Source organism: Myotis lucifugus, unplaced genomic scaffold, assembly GCF_000147115.1.
Source record: "Myotis lucifugus unplaced genomic scaffold, Myoluc2.0 scaffold_290, whole genome shotgun sequence".
NCBI lineage: Eukaryota > Metazoa > Chordata > Mammalia > Chiroptera > Vespertilionidae > Myotis > Myotis lucifugus.
The window spans coordinates 744,509-765,975 of record NW_005871338.1 but is presented as its reverse complement, the minus strand read 5'-3'; the positions used below and the strand labels follow the sequence as shown (position 1 = coordinate 765,975).

The window sequence follows — 21,467 nt, the reverse complement described above, 5'->3', positions numbered from 1 at the left end:
TTCTTAAATTGGGCAGCTTAAAAAGGAGGACATTTCAGCAAGGCCGGGGGCCTCTAGAAGACCATAGTCGAAGGTCAGCTATTCTTCCTGAGGATGCCATCAGAGAAAAATAGAAGTAACATAATCACACATGTCAGATGGTCATTCGTCTCAAATCAACGATCACAATGGCGTAGAGGATGTTGAGAATATAGTAACGGTTGTGCACCGATTGTAGTGAATGCAGACTGGGCACCCCCTGGATGACAGTATGGAATTTCCCTATAAAAACAGGAATATGGAGCTCTCATGCGCCCCTGTGATTCCACATCTAGGAATATATTCCAAGCACCAGAAACCCCAATCAGAAAGGATATGTGCACCCATATGTTCATAGCAGCACAATTCACCATAGCTAAGATCTGGAAACAGCCTAAGTGCCCATCAGTAGATGAATGGATTAGAAAACTGTGGTATATCTACACGATGGAATACTATGCTGCTGTAAAAAAGAAGGAACTCTTACAATTTGCAACGGCATGGATGGAGCTGGAGAGCATTATGCTAAGTGAAATAAGCCAGTCAATGAAGGAAAAATACCACATGATCTCACTCATTCATGGATAATAGAGACCATTATAAACTTTTGAACAATAATAGATACAGAGGCAGAGCTGCCTCACACAGATTGTCAAACTGCAGCAGGAAGGCCGGGGAGGGTTGAGGGCAGGAGGGAGGGGGGTAAGAGATCAACCGAAGGACTTGTATGCATGCATATGAGCATAACCAATGGACATAAGACACTGGGGGGTAGGGGAAGCCAGGGTATTGTCAAGGGCGGGGAAAAAAAAAGGACACATATGTAATACCCTTTGTAATGCTTTAAGCAATAAAATAAATAAATAAATAAAAATAAATAAATAAATATAATAATAAATAAAGGCCAACCTCAGAAAGGTTTGATTTTATCTTTCGTGTTTTCTTGAAAACTTAATCTTTATAGAAATAATTTCCAAAACAAGCCAATGGTATTATTCAAGAGCAAAGAGGTATATTTTTACTAAGCCAAACTCACTGAATTATGTTGCTTCAAATATTCTGCAGCGTTTTCTTCTGCATTACCACCAATTTCACCAATCAGGATGATGCCTTCTGTGGCTGGGTCATTCAGAAAGACTTCCAGGCAGTCGATAAAATCTGTTCCATTAAAAGGATCACCTCCAATGCCTGAAAAGATCAATGAATATCAACAGCATGAGAATTAGGTTGAGAAATGTTGTTTCAATTTTTTCTCTATTTTGTCTACCCCGCTCACCAATATTTTCAAAGGTATCATTTCTCTTGCACTAAACATTTTTTTAAGAAATCACAAAATGGTTCACTTAATTGTTTTTAATATTACATGAACCCTAAATGGTGGTTGGATTCTGATACAAAGAAAAACCTCTTTTTGTTTTAGCTCCTTTATCAATCCTCTTTCCTCCCACAAATTTATGCTTAGATAACTGTTTAAAAATGAGCATTTTAAAGAAAATGTATGTTTGTATTACAAGCAAGAATGTCTTCTCTCATTAAACATTTAACAAATTTCTTTGCACAAAGGAACTATAAGTGAGGCACGTTTCAGAGAACACTCACAAGTGTTGAGACACAAGGCCCAGTGAGGGACTGGGTGAAGGGTGCCCTGGCGCCTTTCCTTCCCTCAGCTCCAGGGTGGGTGATGACAGAGATACACGGAGGGGCTCGACTCCACGTACGTGACATTTGAAGAAGAAGTACTTGGATAGAATTAAAGGCAATGTTCCTTACAGACTAGATGCCACATTTGTTTTAAGTTTAAACTCACTGAAGGCAGGACTGATTTCCTACCTTTAGTGCATCTCTGAAGAATGGAGTTCAGGAAGGGAAACAGCATTTACTGAGTGACAACATGTGTCAACTACTGTGTCTCAGTACACGTCAGACCTGCCATCTCCTAATACTTCCAACCTCTGTGACATAGGCCCTGTTAGTCTCAATTTGCAAATTAAAACAGAAGGTGAAGATGGAATTGGCAACTGTTTCAAAACCTTTCTTTTTTGTTGTTGCAAATCCTCATCCCAGGATATTTTTTCCTTTGATTTTTAGAGAGAGTGGAAGTGAGGGAGGAAGGGGAAAGATAGAAAGAAAAAAAAAATCGATGTGAGAGAGACACATCGATTGGTTGCCTCCCACACATGCCCCAAACAGGGCCAGGGATAGAACCTGCAACCCAGGTACTTGCCCTTGACTGGGAATCAAATCCATGATCCTTCCACGCATAGGCCACAAGCCGATGCTCTAACCACTGAGTTACCAACCAGGCCTCAAAACCCCTCTTATTCTCCATCAGACTAAGTTACCTAGAATCTAAGATTGTGCTTTATACACAGAAAAGCCATGGTTCCTATACTAACTTATGGATTTGAGTCTTCATAAAAAAACTCCATGGCCATAATTTTTATTATAAAAATCTATTTTTGAAAGGTTTTTAAAAGCTATTCTAAGAATTTGAAGAAATATTTATGAAAATGAGAAATTTGCCTGGCTTTTGGCAACAAATACCAAAATAACTTTAAAATCTAAATACCTTTTTAATTTTACAAGTGGGAGGCAGTATGATGCAGCAAAAAGAGCAATTCTGGGGTGCTTAACCTTCCTCAAACTAGACTTGCTCACCAACTTTTCAGCTCAAAGGTACTTTACAGGGTTGCCTTAAGAATCAGATAATGGCCCTGGCCAGGTGGCTCAGTTGGTCAGAGCGTCTACCGTGCACCCATCAGGACACACACCTTGGTTGTGGATTCGATCCCCAGTTGGGGTGCATACTAGAGGCAACCGATTGATGCTTCTATCTCACACATCAATGTTTCTCTCTCTCTAAAATCAACACAAAAACATATTCTTACATGAGGATTAAAAAAAAAAAGAATCAGATAATAAATGGCAAAGAATTCAGTAACTGTGAAGCATTGAATTATATAGCTTATAATGATAGCAAATGATAACTATCACAACAAAAGTCCTAATATGAAGGACTGCTTGTTCCCAGCAAGCAAAATAAGTGATGTTTTCAGGCACCAAACCTCTCCCGGAGCCACATGTCTAAGGATGCTTGCTCTTCAGTGTGGAATCTTGGACTATGAATCTTGAAAAACACAGTAGGGCTTCACATTCATGCAAATTAAATTTGAGATCAAAGCATCTTTTTAATAAAATGGTATCAAAATCTCTTGCAAATGGTCAAAACAGTAATTACTATCATACTCATTCAATGAAAATACTACATTTCAATGAAATGATTTTAGCACAAATCCCTCACCAATGCACAAAGTCTGCCCCAGTCCAACTTGTGTTGTTTGGTGAACTGCTTCGTAAGTCAGGGTGCCAGATCTGGACACAATACCTTAAAGAAAGAGAATTCAAAAATGTTAGAGTGTGTTCATATGACAGACTATCACAGAACAAACTAAATTACAAATATGAGTACATATAAAATCCACTCCATGATATGTCATCCAAATCAACAATATCTTCAAATGATGAAATAAGAAGAAAAGGCTTAAATTAAAGCAGGGAGGTTTTAAAAGCTAGATATAGGAGAAAGCACATTATTAGTTGGGGGTATTTTATGACCTATAAAAGCAATGTAAGAAAGACCTATATTACCTCTTCTAAGAATCTTTGGGAAAGGGATAATAATATCCATGTGAACTTGGGGGGTACAATCTTGCTTAGGGTGGAAGAATATACAGATTAGACTTACAGATACCCAATCTATTAAACTACCAAAACCTTCAGCCTTGGAAAACCTCCATCAGTCACATTTAGCAGTGCTATCTATTTCTCCCACAACTATTTTTCTCATCATTTTCAAAGAACATATAGGCTTTAAAGGGAAGGTCCCAATCCCTGAGTTCAAGTCTACCATGTAACTTCCTGTATACAATGGGCCTGTGTGAAAGGACCTCATTTCACATCTGGACAAGGTGCGCAGATGTATGGGGTGGGGCGGTGGCAGCTACACCATCTTCTCTTGACTGAGCTACAGAAAAGGTAATTTATTTCATGCCACAATCAGTAAATAATGAGTGAGTCCTTAATTTTTAATAAGTTGAGAAGTATAAATGAATGACTTCAGTTGTTAGAACACATTATATAAAAATGGTTTTTTTTAATAAAACAACAAACTGATATGGGCTAAATCAGCACATGAATTCTGGGTGGTGTCCATGGTTTGCTTTCTTTAAACTTCTGCTTTGGAGCACTTTTTAAGAACTCAGAAGATTCGTTTTTAACAATAAGATCTCCCTACCAGGGCAAGTAGACAATAAAGATGTCTATTCTTCCTAAACTGACATATAGATTTAACACAATTCCTGTCAAATCCCAATAAGAATTTGTCTAGATATAGAGAAAATCTTTCTAAAATTAATATAGGAAAGTAAAGAAACTAGAATAGCTAAAAAAAAAAAACTTAAAAAAAAAACCCAAAGTGCAAAGAATCAGTCTATCCAATTTCAGGACATTATTGTATCAAGAGTGTGTGGTATGTTCTGGTGTTAAATAAGCACATGAGTCAATGAACAGAAGAGAGAACCAGAAACAGACCAACACCAATATATCAACTGATTCTTGACATAAATGCAAAAGCAATTAATGGAAGAAATATTTTTCTTTTTAAAAAAATATTTTTATTGATTTCAGAGAGGAAGAGAGAGGGAGAGAGATAGAAACATCAAAGATGAGAATCACTGATGGGCTGCCTCCAACACACCCTACACTGGGGATCAAGAACAAACCCAGGTATGTGTCCTAACCAGGAATCAAACTGTGACCTCCTGGTTCATAGGTCAATGCTTAACCATTAAGCGATTCTGGCTGGGTGGAAGAAATGTTTTTTTCAACAAATGATGCTGGAACAATTGTACCTCCACAGGCATTAAAATAGAAACTTTTGATCGAAGTCACATCTTATGGAAAATTTAATTGAAATTGAATCATGGCTTAAAATGTAAAAGTAAATCTTTCAGTAAAAAGATAGGACTCTTGCTAGGCAAAAAGTTCTTAGAGTTGACATCAAAAGAACACTTCACAAAAGAAAAATAAATAAATTAGACTTCATCAAAATAAAAAAAAACATTTGCTCTCTGAAAGGTGACGAAAGAGGATGAAAACACAAGCTACAGAGTGGGAGAAAATATTTGCAAACCACATATCCTGTAAGTGTTAGTATCTAAAATAAAGAACTCTCAAACTTAACAGAAAAAAGCAAATAATCCAATTCGAACATGAACCAAAAACAAAACACACATGACACATTTCACTAAAGAAGATATATATTAGTAGGTGACAAGCACGTGAAATATAACTAAATTCACAATGAGATATCAGTGAACAATTATCAGAATGGCTAAAATAAAAAATAGTAATACCACAAATGCTGGCAAGGATGCGGATCACGCATGTATTACTGATGGAAAAGTAAAATACTATGGCTAAAATGGATAGAAATGTGGCAGTTTCTTAATAAACAAACATGCAACTATCATACTATCATACAAACCAGTAATTGCACTCCTAAGCATCCCAAAGAAATGAAAACTTATGTACATACAAAATGTTTACATGTGTTTACACAAATGTTTACATGTTTATTAGAAGCTTTATTAATAACTAGAGGCCCGGTGCATGAAAATTCATGCTCTGAGGGAGGGGAATCCCTCAGCTCGACCTGTGTCCTCTCGCAGTCCGGGACCCCTTGGGGGATGGATATCCACCTGCCGGCTTAGCCCCACTCCCTGGGGGGTAGGGCCTAAGTTGGCAGTCAGACATCCCTCTGGCAGCCCGGGTGCCCTCGGGGGATGTCTGACTGACAGCTTAGGCCTGGTCCCCATGAGAAGTGGGCCTAAGCCACAGTTGGACAACCTTAGCACTGCCAAGGCAGTGGGAGACTCTCCCACTTGTGGCTGAGCTGAGCTCCCCCTGTGGGAGCGCACTGACCACCAGGGGGCAGCTCCTGCATTGAGCATCTGCCCCCTGGTGGTCAGTGCTCATCATTGCGACCGGTCATTCCGCAATTAGGGTCAATTTGCATATTACCCTTTTATTATATAGGAAGGATAGTCCCAAAGTGGAAACTGAGACATCTTTCAAAAGATGAATGGTCAAACTAATTGTGGTATATTCATACCATGGAACACTACTCAACAATAAAAAGGAATAAACTACGGATACATTCAGCAACCTGGTTGAATCTCCAGAGAATTACACTGAGTGTGAATAGCCAATCCTAAAGTATATACTATATAATCCCATTTATAAAGCACTCCTGAAATGACAAAATTATATAAATTGTGAACACATTTTAATTACTAAGAATTAAGAAAGGGGTGGAAGCAGGAAGGAAGTAGGTATAGCTACAGAAAGGCAACATGAGGGATCTCTGTGGTGATGGGAACATCCTTTATCTTGACTGTATCAATGTCAATATCCTGGTTGTGACCTTGTACTACAGTTTTTGCAAGCTGGTACCATTGGGGGAAGCTGGATTAATGGTACACTGAAATCTATCTATATTATTTCTAGCAACTATATGTAAATTGGCAATTTTCTAAATATAAAAAGTGTAATTAAAATAAAAATTTTTAAAAGGATGAGTCAAGTATGTCATGTATGGTTGAAAGTAAAAATAATGTCTATCATAAGAGAACTAAAAACCATAGTGCAATTAAATATCAAGTTGGAATCCAATCACTTCAGTAAATTCAATTAGCTGGTATATACTTTTATTAACTCACTAACACAAACTGGAAAGTCACTATAGTATTGTACTGCTATCGTATTACATTACAATGTCCCAAGAAATACCTAAGGGACTAAAAGATCCTTTCCCTAAATCTTAGCTTAAGGATCTGAAGATAATAAGGCTTCTGAGGACATTAGCTTTGGTATCAAAATAGAAATAGTTCATATAATCATCTTTTCTCTCCTCACTGCCTCAAAAACCTTGTAGTATCACATACTTTCTTTTAGGTGAATTTGTTTTAAAGCCCTTTTTCTCAAAGGAATTAAAAGCAATGTCCCAGAGGATTGCTTCATCCATGTATTACGGTCATTCAGAGCACCAAGGTCTAAAGGATTTCCCTTAACTTCTCGTTTTTTTGGTTTTTAGGTTTATGGGCATGTAGAAAAGCAGGGTAGAGATCAGAAAGACAACTCGGCATAGGGCACTCCTTCTTCTATGATCACCTCACATCTACAGCAGTAGCCACTCAAAGCAGACCAAAGAGCACAAAAAATACTCAAATATGACAACAGGATCAGTGTCTAAATGAGACAGGCCCCCACTAGAACTCAGATGGTCTATGGAATTCCCATGGCAAGTATCCTACTGGCATCAGGGCTGCCAGCTCTAGGAGACGGTAGTAATAAAGAAAAATTATGACCTTTAACCTAGTCCTGTGAACTACAAAGCTGACATTCACTTACTATGTTGATTATTCTTATTATTATTAATAGTCATGGCTTATAAATTACTGTAACCATCAATTACTGTGCAGAAACAGTACAGGTTAGTGAGGGTTAGGTGTGAAGAGTAAAATAACAGGCATAATGGGCTTTGAGATGTTAATTTGGTTATGACCTTGAGAACTAAACAAGTAGCAGTGCAATTTTCCTGAAACATTTTGAGAAAGTTTGTGATATCCAAGAGGGCAAAGTAATTATAGGACAGGACACAAAAGAACTAACAATAAAAATACTCACATATATCTGATAAAGAATTTCTATCCAGAATATTTATAGAACCCTCATAATCAACAATAAAAATATAATCTAATAAAAAATAATGTGGAAAAATCTTAAACAGGTAATTCACAAAAGAAGATATATAAATAGCCAATATGCACCTTCTACCTCATTAGTCATCAAAACCACAATGAGACACCATTTCATTCCCAGTAGAATGGCTAAAATTAAAGACTGAAGTAATGGAACAACTGGAATGCTCAAAAACTGACAGTAGGAAGGTAAAAATGAACAGCCACTTTATAGAATTATTTCACAATTTCTTAAAAAGATGAACATACTTCAACCCTATGACTTAACAATTCCATTCCTAGGTATCTTACCCAAGAGAAATGAAACCGTGTCCATAAGAAGACCTCTATATAAACATTCACTTTAGCTTTATTTATAATGGCTCAAACCTGGAAATAATCCAAATGTTCATCAATGGGAGAATAAACAAATTGTGATACCTACACTAATAAAAGAGAAACATGCAAATTGGTGTCACTCCACTATGCCCACCAGCCAATCAGATGAGTATACAAATTAACCCAACAAAGATGGCGATTAATTAACCCAACAAAGATGGCAATTAATTTGCATATGCAGGGACAGAGCAAAGACTGAAGATAACGTAGAAGGAAACCAAGCGCTGCAGAAGGGAACGAAGCTGTGGAGAAGCAAGCGGGCGGCGGAGGAGGGAGGGAAGCAAGCGGGGGCGGAGGCGGGAGGGAAGCCCGCCTCAGCGGGTTTTGCTCCCTTCTCTGCTTCGCTCCAGCCACAGGAAGCCCTATTCTTGCAGGAATCTTCCTGCAATGGGCCTCTAGTAATTATATAACAGAATATTAGTTAGCAATAAAACGAAATTAACTATTGATACACCCAAGAATCTATGGTATCTGAGCAGGAAAAGAATCTTTTAAAATACCTCTAAAATATCTTCATTGATTCTATAGAATCATTGCAACTTCTCAAACTCATTTAATTCAGGATATAGAACTGACTCACTACAAAACTCCCCTGCCAATTAAAATGAATTTAACTTACATAGTCACAGATTCTCTTTGTAAGTTCTGAGCTTAGGACAAAGAATTTTTTCTGAATCTATAAGAAACATACTCACCAATTCTTCCTTTCTTGTGAATATGGCCAGGCATGATACCAATTTTACATTCTCCAGGCTGAAGAAAAGGAAATCACAGTTTCAGAAAAGTGAAAAGAAATGGTAACTCCTAGGTCATCCACACAGTACACTTGGACTGATCCAAAGGTAATGAGCCTTGTGAGGCTAAATCCGGGCTTCTTCCTTTGTACACTCACATTGATGACTCCGGGGCAGTTGGGCCCGATCAGCCTTGTCTTTCCCTGGCGCAGTATTTTGTGTTTGACCCGTACCATGTCCTGCTGTGGGATACCTTCAGTAATGCACACGACCAAGGGCATTTCCGCCTCCACAGCTTCGTCAATGGCAGCAGCAGCAAAAGGAGGAGGGACATAAATGACAGAAGCTGTCGCTCCTGTCTGTGCTTTGGCCTGAAACATTAAGCACAGAGCACTTTATTAATGGTCAAGTCATAACCATTGAAAGACGAATTCAATACCAGGAATTTAATAATGTCTTGGAGTCATAAAAGGACATCACCAGGAACATGGTATGTCCCCTTGGCCTCCTCCCTGCCCCCTTGGAATGCCACTGAATTTAAAGGGTCACAGACATCCCTCAAGCGATGGCTTATCAGTAAACCTGAAAGCATGGCCTGATTTGCATTTGTGTCCCTCACTCCTACGGCCATGTTTATTTCTGTTGCTTATAAGACACTGTACCACCTATTCAGTACCAAAGACCCTATACCTCCTCAGGAGAAAAAGGACTATTGAGTCCCTGAGTCTCAGAACTACACTCTCAAACATCTTTTTAAAAATACAGTATAATTGCCCTGGCTGGTTAACCCAGTTGGTTAGAGTATCATCCCAATATGTCAAAACTGTGGGTTCAATTCCCGGTCAGGCCACATACAAGAATCAACCAGTGAATCATAAATAAGTTGAACAACAAATCAATATTCTCTCTCTCAAATCAATCCATTTTAAAAATACATATGTTATACTTGATAAATATAAGAGACAGCAAAAGTGAAGTGTTTTTTAGCTGACAATTTTTACTCTAACTGCATGTTTATTAGGAATAAACATGTGTAAGTGGCCACAGAAAAGAATGTGGGTGAAAGAAGCATTAGGCATCACCGCAGCTCTTCATGCTTAGACGCTGAGGCCAAGAGATATTAAATAACTTGCATGAGATTACATAGCTAGGAAGTGGCAGAGCCAAGATTCAAAGCTATGTCTATCTGATTCCAAAGCATCTAGTCATTCAGTTACAGCAGGCCACCTCCCTGCACGTGTTCAAAGGTAACTTAGTCATGATACAAATCAAAACCCTTTGGAGGCTGTGACATGGGATTTTACAATGGATAATACAAATACAAAGCTACAGAACATCCAGGTGCAACTAGAAGGGGACAGAAGTCAAAGACAGTGATGCTCCACATCCCCAGAGTCAAAGGATGTTGCCAGATCATCCACAAATGATGCCAATGGTTAAAAATATGTTTTTCAGCCCTGACTGGTTTGGCTCAGTGGATAGAGCGTCGGCATTCAGACTGGAGGGTCCTGGGTTCGATTCTGGTCAAGAGTATGTGCCTTGGTTGTAGGCACATCCCCAGTAGGGGGTTTGCAGGAGACAGCTGATCGATGTTTCTCTCCCATCAGTGTTTCTAACTCTCTATCCCTTTCCCTTCCTGTCTGTAAAAAATCAATAAGATATATTAAAAAAATATATGTTTTTCAAAAACTCTGTTCAAAATGGTAACAGAGAAAGGGTAACAAAAGAAATAAAAAGTAGGTTGAAACCAGAAGTCAGGTCATAGGCAAGTAGGCATTTTATGGAAAATATTTCCTACAGTTCTCTACCTCTTAAGGCTACAAATACTGTCAGAAGCTGGAGGTAATATTGGATAAAAGGTATCCATCCTACTCACTCGGAAAGCTCCTTGTAAGAGCTGAACAACTGAGAAATAAACAGTACCTGTCAAAGAACTTACAGAATATTCCAAATATATCTATTTGTATTATGATAAATAAAAAATAAATTGCTTACCAACAAAAATTTTCTTTAAAAGAAAATAAAAAAAAGGCTCATGACAAAAGTCAAATCTACCTGGAGGAATTATGAAAACTGCTCCTCCCATATTTTGAAACTGACAACAATAACCAGACAAGCAAAGAAGCTAACACTGCCTGTCCTGGAGGCAGCCATAATCCAATTTTTTTAAAATATGTTTTATCGATTTTTTACAGAGAGAAAGGGAGCGAGATAGAGAGTTAGAAACATCGATGAGAGAGAAACATTGATCAGCTGCCTCCTGCACACCCCCTACTGGGGATGTGCCCGCAACCAAGGTACATGCCCTTGACCGGAATTGAACCTGGGACCCTTCAGTCCACAGGCTGACGCTCTATCCACTGAGCCAAACCAATTAGGGCCATCATCGAATTTAAGGGGAGAAAAAAACAAAAAAATTAAAGCAAAAACTTTAAATGATTCTTCCACTGATCATATTATTTGTAACTTTTTTAACTCTCTAAAATACAATACACTTAAAGCACACACACACATATAGTACACCCTATTTTCAAATTTAAAGTAAAATAAAAAATTCAAATTTGAATGATAACTTCATTTTTTCCTACATCTTAGGATTCAAAGTACAAATTAACTTACAATTTGAAGTTAGCATTCTGAAAAGAAATCGTCTACAAATCTGTACTTTAAAAAATAATACTTAAAGCATGCCCTAAAAGAAAGGGAGGAGCAGTATATAATTTTTATTATTAATTCATCACTCCAAAGTACTAAGTTTATTTCCTAGATATTTTTAATTAAATATTCAAGAATTTGTACTACCATTTCCTTTCATTTGTTTCTTTTTTGTTGAATTTACTGGGGGTGACACTGGTTAATAAAATTATAGTTTTCAGGTGTACAATCCTGTAATACATCATCTGTGTGATTGTACTATGTGCTCACCACCCCAAGTCAAGTCTCCTTCCATCACCATTTATCCTCTTTACCCTTTTCTACCTCCCCTCACCCCATTTCCTTTAAAATACTATTGTTTTTATATATATTCATGTAAGTATACAAAGGAATTACACATGGCTTAAATTAGCTCTCTATAAAGGCAAAAATTTAACTTTACAAACCTTTATATCATCTGAATTTGTACAATAAGCACATATTCGTTTTGTAACGAAGTTTAAAAATCATTTTTAAAATTTTATTAAGAAACTAGAGGCCTGGTGCACAAAATTCGTGCACTCAGTGGGAGGGTTCCCTCAGCCCGGCCTGCTGTGCCCTCCTGCAGTCCGGAAGCCCTTGGGGGATGTCCGACTGATGGCTTAGACCCGCTCCCCGGGCTGCTGCAGAGGCAGGAGAGGCTCTCGCAACCACCACTGTGCTCGCCAGCCGTGAGCCCGGCTTCTGGCTAAGCAGCACTTCCCCTGTGGGAGCGCTCTGACCACCAGGGGGCAGCTCCTGCATTGAGTGTCTGCCCCCTAGTGGTCAGTGCATGTCATAGTGACCAGTCATTCTGCCGTTTAGTCAATTTGCATGTAAGGGTTTATTATATAGGATCAGCAATTTGGGGAAGAGATTATAACTCTGACTTGTCAATGTGACACAACAGTTTTTCACATGGGAACAGTACACTACTCTGATCCATGCTAAGCCTGCCACTTATCAGCTGCGAGACTTTGAACTAGACCCTTAAACTCGCTGCACTAGTAATATCCTTGTCTTTAAAATGGAGAGGATAACAGCACCTACCTCAGAGTGAGGCCTGAATGAGGCACTGTATGTGAAGCACCTAGTACAGTGCCTGGCAAATGGCCCATGATCAGTAAGTGTTAGGGCTGATGCTGGCATGTGCACTACTAATATCCTAGAAGAAGAAAGGATAGAAAGGGTAACAAGCCAAACAGAAGCCGAGCCACAGCACTCTTCCCCTAGGAGCTGATGTGTGTCTGTAACCAGAAGTGACACAGGCTGTGGAGAAAACACCCTGGACATGTGTGACTCAAGTGAATCCATTGGTTTTCACTGTGATTCAAATTTCTCTAGGTTACTGGATTTTAAAATGGCACATGACTCTCCCAAAAGGAGCACAATTAAGATCTGTATCCAAAGTATGCTCATTCCTCCCTGCTTTTCTTCTTTTAAAATATACTAACATATATATTTACTAGAGGCCCGGTGCACAAAAATTTGTGCACTCGGGGGGGTCCCTCATCCCGGCCTGTGCCCTCTCGCAGTCTGGGGGCCCCTCAGGGGATGTCCACCTGCTGGCTTGGGCCCACTCCCCGGGGGATCGGGTGAGGGTATGATGGCTGTCTGCAGGCTGGCCACAGCCCCTTCAGGGTGGGGGGGTCCCACTGGGGTGCCTGGCCAGCCTGGGTGAGGGGGTGAGGGCCGTTTTTAGGTAGGCCACGGGCTGGAAGCAGATACCTGGGATTTATTTATCTTCTATCATTGAAACTTTGTAGCCTTGAGCAGAGCTCAGGGCCGGCAGGGCAGGCGGGAAGCTTGGCTTCCTCCATTGCCGGGGGCAACCCAAGCCTCCTGCTCACTCCAGCTCCATGGCTGCCATCTTAGTTGGGTTAATTTGCATATTCGCTCCTGATTGGCTTGTGGGCATGGCTGGTGGGTGTGGCTTGTGGGTATAGTGTAGGTACATACATTTGCATGTTTCTCTTTTATTATATTAGATTGATTTCAGAGAGGAAGGGAAAGGGAGAAAGAAATAGAAACATCAACAATGAGAGAGAATCATTGATCGGCTGCTTCCTGCATGCACACTGGGGATCAAGCCCACAACCCAGGCATGTGTCCTGACCACGCCCTGACCAGGAATCGAACTGTGACCTCCTGGTTCATAGGTCGACACTCAACCATTGAGTCATGCTGGCTAGGCCCTCCCTGCTTTTCTTTTCTTGCCACACCACAAGTACCAATAATTACCTCCTTTACAGTATTAAAGACCGGTAAGCCCAGGTGCGTCTTGCCTCCTTTCCCTGGAGTGGTTCCTCCAACGAGTTTGGTGCCATACTCCAATGCCTGCTGGCTGTGAAAGGTGCCCTGAGGAGGAGAAAGCACAGGACTCTGAGAAGGGGCAGGCTGGGAAGCCAAAAGGCAATCTTCAGCAACTTGGAAAAGGAAAACAAACAGGTGAACTACTCAGAGATAACAGTAGCAAATATCCAGCATTCTCACCAACTTACTACACAGCTTTAAACCATGAAGCAAATAGGACTTTGCAAAGCCAAAAAAGCGTTTGTAAAAAAAAAAGGGGGGGGTGGCATAAAAGAGGGGGTCTCTTTTTATACCGTTTTCAAATTTGGGTGGGGGTCAGAAACACCCTCATATTTGCTTGGCACTTCTTTGTCGCTATTCCTCAGCTCCTGGTGTCCTCACACTCCTCTTTACTCAATTTAAGACCCATGATCAGTCATTACACTCACACAGCAACCTTGGCTCTCCCTCACTTCAATTACACATCTGACAAAATCAAAACCTTCATTAAATCAATTCTCCACCTACTCTAAGATGGCACATTTGTAGCCAAACAGTAGCTGAAGAAAAAACAAACCATGCTAACTGATCTCACTTTAAATTTATCGTCACTACCGTAAGTGAGCCTTTTAAAGCTGCCCAGACAACATCTGTATTTCCCTATCCATCCACTCTTCCTTCTCAAACTCGACACTACTGACATTTTAGACACATCGATTCTTTGTTATGGGAGATTGTCCTCTGCTTTGTATCACGTTTAGCAGCATCCCTGGCCTCCACTCGGCAGATGCTAGTAACATGCCCTCTTCCCTACTGCCATCAGTTGTGCAACCAAAAATGCCTCCAGACACTGACCCATTCTTTCTCACTAGGCATCTGGGCTCTACCTCCCCTGGTTTCCCTCTTCTCACTCTCTCCTTAGACTTCTCTTTTTCATCTAAATTTGTGACCTTCTCCCTTATCATGGCAACAAATATCCATACAGCCCCCCCACACACATATCTAGCCCAGACCTTTGCCTTAAATTCCATACTCACACTGTCAACTGCCTAGCTAACATCTCCACTTGGAGAACGAGTAGGTGATTTAACTTAAAGAGCTCAAAACTGAGTTCCTGATCACTCCCCACAACAGTCTACCCATCTCAGTGAGTGACAACTCTACTCCTAACAGTTGTTCAGACCAAAAATACTTAAGTCAACCTTGATTCTTCTCTTCCTCTTACGTCTCACATGAGATGCATCAGTGAAGCATATTGCCCTACTTTCAAAATAAAACGGACATCTCACCCTTTCTATGGCTTCCGCCTTGATCTAAGTCACCATCAACTCTTGACCAAGTATGGCCCTTGCTCCCTTTCAATCTATGCTCAACACAGCAGCCAGTGTTAAAACACAAGGAAGATCATGTCACTCCTCTATTCAAACCTTCCAGTGGTTTTCCATGTCATTCACAGGAAAAGCCAAACTCTTACTGGTATACTGGCCTACAAGTCAGTATCCAACCTGCCTCCCCATCTCAGAACCCTGACCTACCTGCCTCATTTACTGTTCTCTCACTGCTCCTTTCACTTGTCACAGTGGCCTTGCAGCTTCCACACGTACCGGGCACATTCCCGCCTCACAGCCTCACGGTCCCCTCCGCAGCATCCCTGGCCTCCACTCAGCAGATGCCAGCACCACGCTCTCCTCCCCAACGATATACTGCTCCTACATATCCACTTGCTTCACTCTCACATCTCACTTAGATCTGGACTCTGGGCCTTCCCCTGAACACATGATATAAAATCCCCCCTTCCCAATCTCCACCATGACTCCACAAACTTGCACACTTTCCTCCTTCTCTGGTTTATTTTTCCCATAGCATTTATACTTTCTAACATATCACATAACTTACTCATGGATTTTGTTGATGTGTTTCTCTCCCCTGCAACTAAAATGTAAATTCCATGAAGGCAGTGATTTCTATCCTTTTGCTCACTGTGAGATGGCACCTAACCCAATACATTACATACAGAAGGTTCTCAATTAAGGACTTGTTGAAAACTGTGTGGGTCTATGTGGTCATTCCACAAGGATATAAAAATGCTGACTCAACTACTCAAATTCTATTAAAGCAGTGGTTCTCAACCTTCTGGCCCTTTAAATACAGTTCCTCATGTTGTGACCCAACCATAAAATTATTTTCATTGCTACTTCATAACTGTAATGTTGCTACTGTGATGAATCGTAATGTAAATATCTGATATGCAGGATGGTCTTAGGCGACCCCTGTGAAAGGGTCGTTCGACCGCCAAAGGGGTCGCGACCCACAGGTTGAGAACTGCTGTATTAATAGAATAAAAATTAGGGCCTTAAAAATTAGGACATTTCCTAATTCAGCTACTCCATTTTTCAAACTAGGAAGCTTAGGCCCTAGCAAGTGAATTGACTTGTCTCAAGTCAGTGATGGAATTTTGGAAAGAACCACAGCTCTCTCTTTAAAGCAGCGCTATTCAAAATATACAGACTCCTTCTGGTCTGCAGTGACATAAACACACACACACACACACACACAGACACACACACACACACACACACAAACACACACAAACACGAAAATGACAAGAATGGAAGTCAGGAAGAAAGGAAAAAATCTAATAAAAAATACAAAAAGTGAGAACATTTGCAAATTTTTACAGCAATATACTGCTGTGGTTTTTCTTGTATTTTGCAAAGGTATTAATCTACATTAGAATGGCAAGTAAAAACAAACCGAAACTGGACTTTCATTCCTAATGTAGTGCTAAACAGCAGCAACATTTCCTGTCAGTAAGCTGATTTTCCTTAGTTTTCCCATTATCATTAGCCAGTGCACAGTTAAGAACTGGAATATTTTTAGCAGCAATCTAAGTCAGTATAAGAAATTCCATTGGAAACCTGCACTGTTGGAATCCACTCTGAAATAAAAAAGAGCTAATAAGACAAAATGCAGATTTCCTATGAAGATAAGCTCTGTATTTCATACCTCATCATTACCTATAATATTGGAATCTTAACCAAGAAATCTAACTAAAGGAGAAACAATATAATTGCAGGTCACCAACCTTAGATTTCAATATTTAGGCAAACTATCACCTAATTAGAGACAGTTCCAAATAGTCCTTACACCATGGATAATGGTTCTTAAGAAAATAGGCCAGAGGTTAAATGTCATAAGATCATATAAAGTTTAGCAAACAGAAAAACAAAATTATATGTAATAAACATATGTGGGGAATTAGGGTTAATCAAACATTTTGGTTATATGCTAACAAAATTAATAATAATCAAAAAGAGACTGCATATGGCTTTCACTGGCAGGGGATGAAAACTAACATGTACTTCACTTCTTAGATGAGCATCAACTTTGTTTAGAATGTAGGAGTGATACTCATAAAATATATGGCTATCAGAATAAAAAAGTCAGTTTCACCTGTAAAGAAAATTTCAAGGTTTTGTAGGTGTTTCTTTTTGTTAGTAGTGGCTTTTTTTTTTTAGATAGTAGAGAAAGAAAAAACGAAAGTCCATTGCAATTCATATTTTTGTGCCCAGTTATTTTAAAAACAAGTCAAAAAGCAAAGGGACAGTTTATATAAAACAACCTTCAAACCAAATTCTTTTTCTTTAAAAAAAAAAAGAACCATATAATTTTAAGTAATTTCTAAGTACTTTAAAAATAAAAGTTACAGAAATTTAATATTTAGGTGGCATCCTCTATCTAGATCAGGGGTTGCTAAACTATGGCCTGAGGACTTTGGCCTTAAATTAAGTTGTACTGACATACAACCATGCCCATTCACTGACAATTGTCTATGGTGGCTTTTTTGTTACAATGCCATTGAGTGGCTGTAACAGAGCCAGCATGGCCCACCAAGCCTAACACGTTAACAACCTGGCTCTTTACAGAATAAGCTTGCCAACTCCTACTCTAGATTACCAAAATGCTGCAGCATGGGCATGACAATTTTTTTAATTACAGAAAAATCAATAGCATTTAAATTACAAAAAAAAATCATTATCTGCTTTTATCTTGTCATTTCTCCTTTAGTGATAAAGGGATACTTTGAGTTAAGACACAATCATCTAATTGATTTGGTAGTATGCCCTCATTAAAGAAAAATCTGTGCATCTACTATGGTGCAACTACAAATTTGTAGAAATGTTTTAAAGGGCAACTTAGCAGTAGCTGTTGAAATTTTTAATATATAGAAACTTTGACACCCAAAATTACTTTTGAGAATATATTTTATAGACATACTAGTGGCCCGGTGCATGGATCATGCAGATTGAAAGGAAATTAATTAGAAGAAAGATCCATGCGGTAATTACGTTACTGCAAAAAATTACATGTCAAAATAGTATATAGAATATAGTATTATAAAATTAAAATACAAAATATTTTAATATCACTATTTGCCCTTTATAATAGAAGTGTCAGAGATGAAAGAAAAATTAGTAAAATGTATATGAATATATAGATTAATAAACAATAACATGATATAAAAACAATAAAGACATGATATAAAAATAACAAAAATATGATATAAAAACAACATTGATAAAAACAATGATAAATTGATTAAACTTATTCTAATATCTCCCTGTACACCACATTAAGAGTAAAAACACTTTCAGAGTGCTTGACTAATTTCCCCTGTGATGAAGTATTTACAACTTTTACTTTAACATCATCACATACTCTTCAAACTCAAGAGAAAGCAACATATAACTGACCATGTCCGAAAACAGGTTCAGGTAGGTAGGAATATTCCTACTCTGACTAGAGTTTGTCCTTGTGATTTATTAATAGTCATCGCAAATGCTGGCATCACAGGAAACTGCCTTCGAATTAATTTAAATGGAAGGCCAGTGTCAGATGGGGACAAATCAATTCTTGGAATCAGAACAACCTCTCCTTCTGCAGATCCTGTTAATACTTCAGCTTCGATTATGTTAGGTCACAATCTTTTGATAATAAATCTAGTACCATTACAAAGACCCCATTTACCATTAAGATTTCTCAGTAGCATGATGATTGCAACTACTTTCAATTTTACGACACAGCATTCCTGAAGGAGTAATATTATTAAGAAATTTGATGGGAAATTTTTCCTTTTTGGCATCATCCGTTGAATCAATGGAATTAGCACTCAAATAAGTGTGAAAATCCCTTTGAACATTTTCCATTTTCCATACATGGACTATTTGGATTTTGTATTCCACATGGTCCATGTACCATATTTGATTTTACAATTTGAAAAAGTTGAGGACACTGGTCTTCATCTGGAATTTCCGCCTTAACTATACGGTCAATATCATCTTCCATTCGTAATTTGGATTCACTGTCTAATATCAATAATATGTGAGAGTGAGGTAGTCCGCGTTTCTGAAATTCGATGGCATGAATATTAGCTATTACTTTAACAAATAAATCGGATTTACATATATCATTTAAAAGAGCATTCAGCTTAATATTAAAAACCCTGGTACGTTGTGCCAATAGTTGGTCTTCAGATACATTCTGGCATCACATGCAATTGGGCCAGCGAGAGCTTTATATGTATCACACATCCGCGAGTCAATATTTATTTTTAAATTGCCAGTGTGTGTCATATGTACCGGCCAGTTGGTCAGTCAGTCAAATGGTCAGATGGACGGTAGGTCACTTAGCCTTTTATATATAGAGATATTTGTAAGATCTATATTATACACTGTATAATGTGTTTTAAGATATATATGTATTATATATATACAATATTGTATGTATAGTAGAATAAGTTCTGTAGAATGCACATTATATAAGTATACATATGAGCAAGAAAAATATCTGGAAGGACACATTCAACTTGTTAACAGGAGGAATTCCAAGAGAGAAGAATGGTGGAAAGAGGGAAAGGAGATTCTTATGTTGCATTTTATTATGGGGTCACATTGCATATATATTTAAACTTATGCAAATTCTATAATGTAGGCAGAAGACAGTGAGAGAGAATAAATATTAATGAATAAGAACAAATTAAAATGCTTCCAGCAATTCTTCCTGTTAGTCTCCTCCAAGACCATTGCACAGAGAGAACATAAGATGGGAGAAGTCAATGTGCTGCTACCTCAGCCTGTCTCAGACCCCAGGAGCCTCTCTGGGCTGGCACATTTCCCCACACTGACTATAGAGCTATGTTTGACTGCGTATTATTTTTGTACAAGACTTAAATACAAGCCGCCTACTTTACCTACTGCTTAATTAAGGAAATTGTGATCTGTCCTAGTGCTGGAGGAAAACCAGTAGTGTTACACTTGCTGAAGGAGAACATGTGGGTTTCCAACATAATATAATCCCAGGAGGAATTTTCAAGGAAAGCTTAAATATAATTTTCATCTTAAAGGCTGAGTATAACGAACTTCCTCCTAAGATACAACTCCACTGCTGTACTGTGTTCCTTTTCTGCAACAATCATGCATTATAACTTTTGTTGTATTAAAAACACAGAAAATCATGAAAAATGTTTTGCATCTATAGCATACATCTTTTAAAAAAAATCTTGAAACATACCTGCTTACCAGTGAAACCCTGACAAATAACCTTTGTATTTTTATCAACGTAGAGATGTTTCCGGGAAGCTACATAGGAGCAATGCCGAATTCCATTCTGTTGCACTGAAAAGTAAAGCAAATATGATACATTATAATTTTTCCAAACTTCTGGGTCATCAATTGAACTTGGTGACAGAAAAAAGACACTGTTCTGTTTTCCAGAATACCCCTTTACTGAGAACCTCTATCTTACAGCTTTTCTGAGCTGACAAAGAAAAGCTCAAGTTTATAACTTTCAGTCCTCAAAAAGAAAACAGGCTGAAAGACGAACGGCTCAAACTCAATCCAGGGACTGAAATCCAGGTGTCTCTCCCACTAATAATGTTTGCTAGACAGCCACATGTTTCCCCAGGGGACCCAACCTCGTTAAGCCCAAGTTCTATAAACAACAGGACTTTGTCAGGACTCTGTATCTCATTCCCCAATAATAATACTAACATTAAATGTTAATATTAAATATTAACATCAAATGCTAAGTCTTAGAATAAAACTTATCTAAAATAGAATCCAATGTTAAATCATAGAATTAAACATCAAAAAATAAGCCAGTTACTTCATTTAAACTCTTCGAATATAATTCTCAAGAGCTTACATATAAAAAAAAATAGAGAAAATAGGAAACGTAGATGTGGGAGAAACATTTTTAAAAAGTTATTTTCAGCAACCTATCTATCTCAACAAAAACTGAGAAACCTATGTAGTTACTAAAGCCAACTCCCCATATTTCAAAAACCAACAGAAAGTAGAGATCAGATGAATTAAAATTGTGGGCTACCTCTGACTACCTTTAAACTCCCATTAGAGCCCCAAACTACTGTGTCCGTGGCCCATCCATGGTCCTTTCAAAGTGCTTGGCTGTCCACCTACAACTGAGGTAGTCCAGAAAAGCTAGCCCCAGAAAAGAACATCTTATCACGCCAGGCTTTTCGTCCATGCCAGGC

At 38.6% G+C, this 21,467-nt stretch overlaps 1 protein-coding gene across 1 annotated transcript in view; it reads right to left on the bottom strand.

Annotated features, from left to right (window-relative positions):
* The window catches only part of SUCLG1 (succinate-CoA ligase alpha subunit), a 44,384-nt gene that overhangs the window by 13,213 nt on the left and 9,704 nt on the right, over positions 1 to 21,467 (bottom strand). The window contains exons 2-7 of the mRNA XM_006099898.3: positions 20,486 to 20,589; positions 13,865 to 13,981; positions 9,109 to 9,321; positions 8,912 to 8,969; positions 3,320 to 3,403; positions 1,055 to 1,206 (exon numbers count right to left, since the gene is read on the bottom strand). Coding sequence (XP_006099960.1) covers positions 1,055 to 1,206; positions 3,320 to 3,403; positions 8,912 to 8,969; positions 9,109 to 9,321; positions 13,865 to 13,981; positions 20,486 to 20,589 — 728 coding nt within the window. The remainder of the gene's footprint in view (positions 1 to 1,054; positions 1,207 to 3,319; positions 3,404 to 8,911; positions 8,970 to 9,108; positions 9,322 to 13,864; positions 13,982 to 20,485; positions 20,590 to 21,467) is intronic.